This window comes from Lolium perenne, chromosome 5 (assembly GCF_019359855.2).
Source record: "Lolium perenne isolate Kyuss_39 chromosome 5, Kyuss_2.0, whole genome shotgun sequence".
Classification (NCBI taxonomy): domain Eukaryota; kingdom Viridiplantae; phylum Streptophyta; class Magnoliopsida; order Poales; family Poaceae; genus Lolium; species Lolium perenne.
The window spans coordinates 33,189,646-33,199,697 of record NC_067248.2 but is presented as its reverse complement, the minus strand read 5'-3'; the positions used below and the strand labels follow the sequence as shown (position 1 = coordinate 33,199,697).

At 61.6% G+C, this 10,052-nt stretch overlaps 2 protein-coding genes across 2 annotated transcripts; both read left to right on the top strand.

The window, feature by feature from the left end:
- The first annotated feature begins 948 nt into the window (after window positions 1–948).
- LOC127303110 (uncharacterized) lies at window positions 949–2,467 on the top strand. The gene is made up of 2 exons (XM_051333887.2): window positions 949–1,956; window positions 2,066–2,467. Exons 1-2 carry the CDS (start codon window positions 1,084–1,086, stop codon window positions 2,429–2,431), a joined length of 1,239 nt encoding a protein of 412 aa, XP_051189847.2. The 5' UTR covers window positions 949–1,083; the 3' UTR covers window positions 2,432–2,467.
- Window positions 2,468–3,415: 948 nt separating this feature from the next.
- LOC127304493 (uncharacterized) lies at window positions 3,416–4,816 on the top strand. Its single transcript, XM_051335162.2, has 2 exons — window positions 3,416–3,973; window positions 4,211–4,816. The coding sequence occupies exons 1-2, from the start codon at window positions 3,577–3,579 to the stop codon at window positions 4,792–4,794; spliced, it is 981 nt and encodes a 326-aa protein (XP_051191122.2). The 5' UTR covers window positions 3,416–3,576; the 3' UTR covers window positions 4,795–4,816.
- The last annotated feature ends 5,236 nt before the right edge of the window (window positions 4,817–10,052 follow it).

Genomic DNA, 10,052 nt, shown 5'->3' with positions numbered 1-10,052 from the left:
ACCAACCCGGTTCCTTCCAGTGCAAGACTCGCCAGCCTCGAGTCGGTCTGAGGTACAAACCCCAGTCGGATATGGCTTGTAGAAGCCGGCCCAGCTACAGCATTAGTGGCCGCAGCCGGGCCGACTAGGACCTAGAGCCAACCGGCTTCCGGACCAGCCGGCCACGGCGCCAGCCGGCTGCTCCTCAGCCGGCCTTTGCCGCGAGCCGGCCAGTGGCCAGCCGGCTGCTCCGCGTCCATTGCCCTATCCGGGGTCTTCCCCCCGACATTAGCCCCCGAAGCTGGCAAGGTCCTGCGTTTAGAAGGACCTAGGCAGGTTTTCCTGGCTTCTCGAATATATTAGACGGCACTTGGAGGGGCCGACTGAGAATTTCCATTCAGCCGGCTGCGCCCTCATCCGGCTCGTTCCTGCCGGCTGCTCCCCAGCCGGCCGCTTTTTACACTTGTACAATTTTTGCTTTCTCGCAAGATCTGATGGCGGCTTCGCCTTGCTGATGGATTTTGGCTTGAGTGGAACTTTTGGTCCGGCTCCGGCTCGCGGCGCGCCGGAGTCTCCGCCGCCTCGGGTCCTACGCCCGACTTGACGGGTCTGACGCCTGGCCCGGCGGTCGGTTCGTCTGGTCACATCAATGTCCCTCCGGATCCGGTGCGGTAGTGGGCGACGTGGTGTGGCCGTTTCCGATAACCGTTGTGGACGTGGGAGGAGTTACGCGCAGTTACGGCGCAGTAAATCCGGGGAGTTACGGCCCACGACCGCCACTTGGAGGCCAACCGCCCGCGGCAGGAGGCTATAAATGCCGCGGGGGAGCGCCTCGAGGCGGCCACTTGCCATTCTCTTCCTCCTCGCGCTCCTGCTCCCACCGCTCTCTGCGCTCGAGCTCGCTGCTGCTCCGGCGAACATCTTCCGCTGGCGAACTCCGGCGGGCGAATCTCCACCGATCCGCCGCCGCCACTCCGCCAATCCGGCGCCACGGGGCCGCGCGTCTCGACGGAGCGTCCTCAGCCGCCGCTGTCGCCGCCGCGATCGCAAGGTTCTTCCTCGCCGTTCAGCCTCTCCTGGTCATCTTCTTCCTCGACCTCGTCAATGGCGTCCCCCAGCGGATCGTGGAGGGGCTCCTACATGCAGGAGGACGACATCGAGCGCCTGGTACGCCTCCGGCGGATCCCGCAGTCGGTCATCACGCGGGTGCCCGGCGAGGAGACGGAGCCTGAGCCGAGGAACGGCGAGCGCGTCGTCTTCGGCGCGCACCTTGATCGCGGGCTGGGTCTGCCGGCCTCGCCCTTCTTCCGGCAATTCCTCGACCACTTCGGCCTCCAGCCGCACCACCTGCCGGCCAACGCGTGCGTCCTCCTGAGCTGCTTCGTAGCGTTCATGGAGGCTTACGCCGGTTTGTGGCCCGACATCGACTTCTGGAGCCGGCTCTTCTTCTTGAAGGCGCAGACCAACGACGGCCGCCTGCGAGCCTGCGGCGCCGCCTCGATCTACACCCGGCCTGGTACGCCTTTCCCCAAGATCCCCACCGTCGACTCGGTGAAGAACTGGCAAATGTCATTCTTCTACGTGCGCAACGAGGGGGAGCTCGTCGACCGGATCAACCTGCCGGAGTTCAATCCGGCTCCTCCAGTCGGCCGGATCAACTGGAGCCACAACGCCCGCTCGACGGACCAGAACGCCGAGGTGAACCTGCTCTGGGATCTCCTGGCGACGGCCACCGCTGGCGGGCTGACTGCCGAAGATCTTCTCTGCACTATCGCCGAGCGCCGGGTGCTGCCGCTCCAGATGCGCACCCACAAGATCGGGCACATGTCCGGCCGGCTCGATCCGAACCGGACGTCCAAGGTGCCGCTCACCAAGGCCCAGGTGGCCAGCCGGGTGAACCACATCACCAAGGCGAACCTGGCGGAGGACTGGAGCTATGGGCTGGTGCCCTGCGACAGGAACCATCCACCGGCGCGGGTAAGCTTCGTGTCTTTGCCATTTTCCGGCTTGCGGCTGCGAGGCCGACTTCCTTTTTCTCCTGCCGACTTCCGGCTTATCATATGCTCATGTTTTTCTGTCTTTCTAGGTTTTTGAGCGCCAGAACGCCGAGGACGGCGACCTGGCGACGAAGAGGTGGACGCCGGATCTCGTCGATCCGGCTGACCAAGCCGGCGATCACGCCGGCGACGACGACCTGCCGCAGGTGCCTGATCTAGGCGGCCAGGGGGAGCACAATCCGCCCCCTTCACCAGAGCACCAGGAGGAGGAGGAGCCGGCGACGTCCGGCACGGGGCCAATCCCCGCCGTGCCCCTGCGCACGAGGCCGCCAAGCACCACGGCGACTTCGGCGCCCAAGGGCACGAAGAGAGCCGGCTCCACCGCCGCCGCGGAGTCGAGGGCGAAGAAGCAGCGCCGGCAGCCGCCGAAGAAGGTCCCGGAGCAAGCCGGGTGAGTTCTCTCTCTCTTTTTCTTGTTTGATTCCTTTTCTTTCCTTGCTTTTGTGCTTATTATCTTTCTGTTTATCCGGCTAGGGCCCCTATCAAGTTTGCCCAGGGCGGCGGCTCCCGGCAAGCTCCACGCGTGGTGTCGCCGCTTCCGCGCCAAAGGAGGGAGCAGACGCCACAGCCTTCCTTGCGCGCACCTACGCCGCCGCCGCCTGCGACAGGGGCGTCTTCCTTTGCCGTGCCGCTGGCCTCCGCGCCGGATCGCGGCATGCGGGTCGAGCCAACGCGGCAGCCGACGCTGGACGACATGTTCCCGCGCCGGACACCTCTTCTGGACCCAGCCGGCCGGGGCCGGCGGGGCATGCCGCCTTCAGCCGGGGCCGGAGCCGGCGGGGCTGCTCCATGATCGGCGCTCGGCAGGCCGCGCCGCCGCGGCCGGAGCCGGCAGCAGGCCCACCGTGGTGGAGTTGGACGAGAGTCCGGAGGCGCCCAGTGCGCCGGAGACAACCGGGCCGGCTGGGCCATCCGCTGCGCCCGGAACGACGCCGCCGCCGCAGCCGACACCAGAGGAGCCGGCCAGGCAGGAGCCGGCAAGGGACGAGCCGGCGCGCACTGGGGGCGCTGACTCGCGCGCGCTGGTGAGGACGGAGGGCGCAGCGGGCCCGTCTGAGGGCCTTCATGTGGCCAAGGGTGCCCGGCTGGTGGCTGTGCCGTCCGCCTCCGACTCCAGCTTCGGCTCGGCAGGAACCATGGAGAGGGCATGGCATCAGGCGAACTCCTGCGAGGTACTCAGCCGGGAGGGGCAGCCTGGCACGGCGCCCATGAAGATGCTTTTCTCCGGCTATCGCGCCAGCCTCAAGACCAAGGCCGCCGAGACCCTTGCCCAGCTGGCGACGCTGGAGGATGCTGAGAAGGTGTGTTTTCTTTTCTTCTGCGATTTTCTTGTCCCGGTAGCCCTCCGAGACGTGGGCCGGCTGCCTGAAGCCGGCTCAGGTTTCGTCTAAACAACTGATTCTTTCAGACGGTTGAGGAGCGGCGCACCGTCTTGTACAACCAGGTGGTGACCAGCTACCACCGGGCCAAGATCGAGCGGGCCGCCTTGGCTCGTGAGCTGGAGGTCGTCAAGGGTGAGCTCTACGCTTCTTTCGACTTGATGTCTTATTTTCTTTTTAATCTTGGTTGGCTGATATTTCTTTCCGGCCGCCCCGCAGCTGAAGCCGCCAAAGTCCCGCAGCTGGAGTCGGATCTCCGAGCCGCTCGCGCGCAGTGCGCCGAGAGCGAGGAGGCGGGCCGATCCGCCGCCGGCAAGCTCAAGCTGGCTGAGCAGGAGCTGACACGGCTGCGCCTGCTGGAGAAGAACCACATCACCGAGCTCAACTCCCTCAGGTCGGCGGAGAAGGAGAAGGTGGACGATCTGAGCCGGCGGCTGTCGGAGGTGGAGAAGCAGCGGCTTGCGCTGCAGGAGGAGGTCACTGCCAAGTCCACAGAGCTGACGGCTACCGCCAAGCGTTGGACCGACGATTTTAGCGCGCTTGATCGCGGCTTGGCGGGTGAGTGCATCTTTATGTTCCTTCCCCTTGCCGGCTTTCGGCTGTCGACTGCCGGCTTTTGTTGGCAGCCGGCAGCAGAAACTTCTGATTTCTTCGTTATCCTCATCTTTGGGCTGGTGGCAGTCGGTTCTTGCCGGCTGCCGCCAGGCTTTTCCTTTTGGTTTAGGACTTCGAAAATTTGCATTTTTCAGCTTATTTCGGCTTTGATGGTTTCTGACTTGCTTCTTCTTCTTGCAGCGGCCTTCCCGGAGACGCAGGAGGCGGCTTTGGCAGCCGTTGGCGTCGCGCGCGATTCCAGGAGGCGGGAAACCGGCGAGGGCAGCTCAGAGTACTTCTCCATGGAGGACCATCTGGCGTCCATGGCTGCCCGCATCGAGCCCGTCACCAAGCTCGGCTGGGAGCTGCGGAAGGCGGCCGAAGAGCTGGTGCCCATGCTGTGGCCTGGGGAGGCGGCGCCGCAAGACATCTCCGGCCTCATCTCCTCGATGGAGCAGGCGCCGGACCGCTTCCTCGACTGGAAGGAGTCGGCCACGCGCGCCGGTGCCGATATGGCGCTGTCCTTCGTCCTCTCCTGGTACAACGAGGTGGACCTGGGGCAGCTTGAGTTCCGGCGAGCCGGCGTGGAGGACAAGCTCCCAGCCGACTTCAAGGCCGCCCGCCTTGCTCGAGCCAGCACCATCGCCGACTTCGTCGACAAGACGCTCTTCGTCGCGGACCCGAACCCTCCTCCATCCGATGGAGAATACATGGATGACGAGGAGGCGGAAGATGTGCCTGAGGGCGACCCGGCCGCCGGCTCCACTGATGCCCCTCCGGCTTAGATTTCCTGCTTTTCAGTTGTTCCTTTGCAAGACAATTTATTAAATCCCCGGGATGCCGGGTGCGGATGTAAGACAATATTATTATCCTTTTATTAAGTCACAGTTTAGTGTGTTTGTTAATCATTTGTGTGCCGAGTTGCTTTCTTTCGACTCGTTCGCTTTTTCCCATCCGCCCCACTCTTTGGCTGTGCCCTTGCCGGTCGTACGTCCGACTTGCGGTCCGTCGCCGGATCAAGAGCGGGCCGCTGGGTGAGGCCGACAGTATTTCAGTCGAACGAGCTGAATTCGGCAATCCGGCACTTTTGTGAAAAGTTGCAAGTCAACTCGCTTTTACTCTTTCTCTTAGTCGTTTTTCGCGTGCCGGCTCCCTAGGCCTTACTCCCGCCAGCCGGACAGCCGGGTTGCGGTCTGTAGCTGGTCGGAAGCCGGCTGTCGGAAACCGGATCACGTTACTGAGCCGGCCGCGTGAGAGGGTTCAAGCCAATTGGCGAAACAAGGTAAAGTACGCGAAAAACTTGTCGGAAACGGCGCTCTTGGCGCGAGCTTTTTCATAACTCACAAAAGGGATACAAGGGATACATACATTCCTGCTCTCATGTGTAAAATGGGCGGAGTAACCTGACATTCCAGGGACGCCTAGTCTCCTCGTCAGCCTTGTCCGGCTTGTTTTTCTTAGCCTCTTGGGCATCTATGAGATTGTAGGAATCATTGCCTACTGCCTTGCTCACGATGAAGGGACCCTCCCATGGGGATGACAGTTTATGCTGTCCGGCTGTCCGCTGGATCAGCCGGAGCACTAGGTCTCCTTCTCGGAATGCTAAGGGCTGGACCTTCCGGCTGTGATAGCGTCGGAGGCTTTGCTGGTAGATGGTAGATCTAGACTCAGCCAGCAGCCGGGCCTCTTCGACCAGGTCAACTCCATCTTCGCGAGCTTCTTTGGCTTCGGCTTCTGTGTAGAGCTTGATCCTTGGCGCGTCGTGCTCGATATCAGTCGGCAGGACGGCTTCGGCCCCGTATACGAGGAAAAATGGTGTGAAGCCGACTGAGCGATTTGTCGTTGTGCGCAGGCTCCACAGCACATTGGGCAATTCTTCAATCTAGCAGCCGGCTGCTCGCTCGAGCGGCTCCACCAGCCGGGGTCGGATGCCGGCTAGTACTAAGCCGTTGGCCTTCTCCACTTGTCCGTTGGACTCTGGGTGTGCCACGGAAGATAGGGCCATCCGGATCCCCATTTCCCCGCAATAGCGAGAGAAAATGCCTTGGGAGAAGTTGGTGCCGTTGTCGGTGATGATGGTGTGGGGGTAGCCGAATCTCACAATGATTTCCTTGAGGAATGTGACGGCTGTGGACCCGTCCAGTTTCTTGATTGGCTTGGCTTCGATCCACTTGGTGAATTTATCAATCATCACCAAGAGATGTGTCATGCCGCCTCGCGCTGTTCTGAATGGGCCTACCATATCCAAGCCCCATACGGAAAATGGCCATGTGATGGGGATGGTTTTCAAGGCGGAAGCCGGCTGGTGTCTTTGCTTTGCGAAGCGTTGACAGCCGTTGCACTTCTTCACCAAGTCTTCTGCGTCTCTGAGCGCAGTCGGCCAGTAAAAGCCGTGCCGGAAGGCTTTGGCTACTATGGCTCTGGATGAGGCGTGATGTCCGCACTCTCCTTGATGGATTTCCCGTAGGAGTTCAATCCCTTCAGCCGGCTCGACGCACCGCTGGAACACCCCACTTACGCTGCGTTTGTACAGCTGGTGGTTGATGATGGTATAGGCCTTGGCCCTTCTCTCAATCTGCCTGGCCTGGACTCTATCATCAGGCAGCGCACCGTCGGTGAGGTAGGAGAGGAATTCTTGTGCCCATGAAGGTACGCATCTTATCTCGAATACGCTGACCAACAGGGCCTCCTGCATGGGAGCTTCCGGATTCGACTGCATGGTCGCCGGGTCCGGCTTGCTAGCCGGCGGGTTCGGCTTGCTAGCCCCCGAGTTTGGCGATGAAGCCCCCGGGTTGGACTGAAGAGTCCCCGGGTTCGGCATGCTAGCCGGCGGGTTCGGCTTGTTAGCCCCCGACTTGGGCGATGAAGCCCCCGGGTTCGGCTGAGCAGCCCCCGGGTCAGCCGGCACGAATATTGAATCCGAGTCCGGTGACGGTATGATGGACGGCTTCTTGAGAACCGCCAAGGCGACACCCGGCGGAATGGCTTGCCGGGTTGAGCCAATCTTGGATAAGGTATCAGCCGCTTCGTTGTTTGCTCGTGGCACATGGTGGAATTCGCAGCTGTCGAAGAAGCCGGATAACTGCTGGACATGGAAGCGGTACGAGGCCATATTGGCGTCCTTCGCGTCCCAGTCGCCAGATGCTTGCTGTATGACCAAGTCGGAGTCGCCGAAGCAAAGTATGCGACGCACGCCAATCTCCTTGGCCAGCCTCAGCCCATGAATGAGCGCTTCATACTCTGCCACATTGTTGGATGCGGCGAAGTGGATCTGCAGGACGTAGTCCAGCCGGTCTCCCTTGGGAGAGGTGATGACGATGCCGGCTCCCAAGCCGTTGCGCATCTTCGAGCCGTCGAAGTGCATCTTCCAATGTGTGGAATCCGGCACAGGCGGCAGGTACTGCATCTCAGCCCAGTCGACGAAGAAGTCCGCGAGGATCTGCGACTTGATGGCTGTGCGTGGCTCGTAGAGGATAGTGTGGGCGGCTAGCTCCAGGGCCCATTTAGCAACCCGGCCGTTGGCATCCTTGCTGCCGATGATTTCCGCCAAAGGCGCTGTGGCAACCACCCTGATAGGATGTTCTTGAAAGTAATGCTTGAGCTTCTTGGCCGCCATGTACACGCCGTAGGTGACCTTCTGGTAGTGGGGGTAGTTTTGCTTCGATCGGGAGAGCTCTTCGCTGAGGTAATAGACTGGGCGCTGGACCAGCTTCTCTCTGTTTTCGGCTTCTTTGCGCTCCACCACCAGGACAACGCTAACCACTCGGTTGGTGGCTGCGATGTACAACAGCATCGGCTCCATTGAAGCCGGCGTTGCAAGGATTGGCGCAGTTGAGAGCACGCGCTTTAAGTCACGGAAGGCTTCGTCCGCCTGCGGTGACCAGACGAATTTGTCCGCCTTCTTCATTAGTTGATACAGGGGCAGTGCCTTCTCTCCCAGCCGGCTGACGAAGCGACTCAAGGAGGCCAGGCAGCCAGCAAACTTCTGGACGTCCTTGAGGCACTGCGGCAGTTCCATCTTCTCCAGGGCACTGATCTTGTCCGGGTTGGCTTCAATCCCTCGCTGAGAGACGAGGTAGCCGAGGAGCTGGCCAGACGGCACGCCGAATGTGCACTTGGCCGGGTTGAGCTTCATCCGGAATCTTCTCAGATTGGTGAAGGTTTCTCTCAGGTCGTCAAGGAGGGTAGGCATCTCCTTGGTTTTTACAACGACATCATCCACATATGCGTGAACATTTCTGCCGATTTGATCCTGCAAACACTTTTGCATGCACCTTTGGTAGGTGGCGCCTGCATTTTTCAAGCCGAATGGCATAGTCGTGTAGCAGTAAGCCCCGTACGGGGTAATGAACGAAGTCTTTATTTGATCAGCCGGATTCAAAGGAATCTGGTGGTAGCCTGAATAGGCATCTAGAAAAGACAACAATTCACAGCCGGCAGTCGAGTCTATGACTTGATCTATGCGCGGCAGGGGAAAGGGATCCTTTGGGCACGCCTTGTTCAGGCTGGTGTAGTCGATACACATGCGCCAGGAGCCGTTCTTCTTCAACACCAGGACCGGGTTCGCCAACCAGTCCGGGTGCAGCACTTCCATGATGAAGCCGGCAGCTAGGAGCCGGCGATTTCTTCACCGATGGCCTTCCTTCGTTCTTCGGCGAAGCGCCTGAGAGGCTGCTTCACCGGCTTGGCTTCAGGCCGGACGTGGAGGTGGTGCTCAGCCAACTCCCTCGGCACACCCGGCATGTCTCTTGGAGTCCATGCGAAGATGTCCCGATTCTCACGGAGGAAGCTGGTGAGCTCGCTTTCCTATTTCTTGTTCAAGCCGGCACCGATGGTGACGAACTTGTCGGCTGCGCCGGGTCCAGCAGGATCTTCTTGGTGTGGTCGGCCGGCTGGAAGTGAGTCGTCCCAGCCGGGTTGCTCGCAGCCGGCATGTCCGTCTCGCGCGGCTTTGGCGAGGGCAACGGCGTCGTGGATGAGCTGCTTCTCGGTGGCGATGACCAGCGTCTGGGCCATCTTGGAGCACTGCGTGGCGCAGTCCATGGAGCGGCGATAGTCGCCGGCTACGGTGATGACCCCCTTGGGGCCAGGCAGCTTCATCTTTAGGTACCCATAGTGGGGCACCGCCATGAACTTGGTCAGGGCCGGCCTGCCCAGGAGCGCGTGGTAGGGACTCACGAGGTCCACCACCTCGAACTCGATTCTTTCGGTGCGGAAGTGATCCGGCTGCCCGAACATCACCTCCAGCGTGATCCGGCCGATCGGCTGGCAGCAATGGCCTGGCACGATGCCGTGGAAGACGGTGGGGGTGGGCGCAACTCGGCCTCCTGGATGCCCAGCTTGCGGGCGGTGTCGCGGTAGAGGATGTTGATGCTGCTGCCGCCGTCGATGAGGACGCGCGAAAAACGCACGCTGCGCCGGGTTGTGCCGATGGTGGGGTCGAGGACCATGGCGTAGCTGCCCGGCTTCGGCAGGACAGCCGGTGTGTCGCGGCGATCAAAAGTGATGGCCTGCTCTGACCAGTTTAGGTACTGGGGGACCGGCGGTATGACCGCGTTGACCTCGAGGGAACGGCGCTCTTGGCTCGTCCTGTCCTCGGGCTCGGAGGTGAAGATGATGTAGGTGGCGTCTTCGGCCAGATATCGGCCGCCATGGTGCACTTGGTTAGCCTCGTGGTGCTCGAGGTTGGCGTTCTCTGCGCCGGCTTGGCCACCCGGCCCGCCGGCTGGTGGAGGCGGGGGTGGAGGCGGTAGAGGTTCACCGCTTGTCAGCCGCTTCATGAAGTGGCAGTCGTGGGTGGTGTGGTTGGAGGGGTTCTTGCCGCTGTGGTACTTGCACGGCGAGTCGAGCATTTGCTCAAAGGTGTACTTCGGCTTCCACTGCCGGTCTTGCTTCTGGCGGCGGCTGCCGCCTGCCGCGTTGTCTGCCACGGCGGCTACGTGGGCGGAGCCGTACCGGCGGTGCGGCTGGTCGCTGTGACGCTTGCCGCGGTAGTTGTCCCGCCGGCTGCCATGCGAGCCGCCCTCGGCCGGCTTGTGCTCAG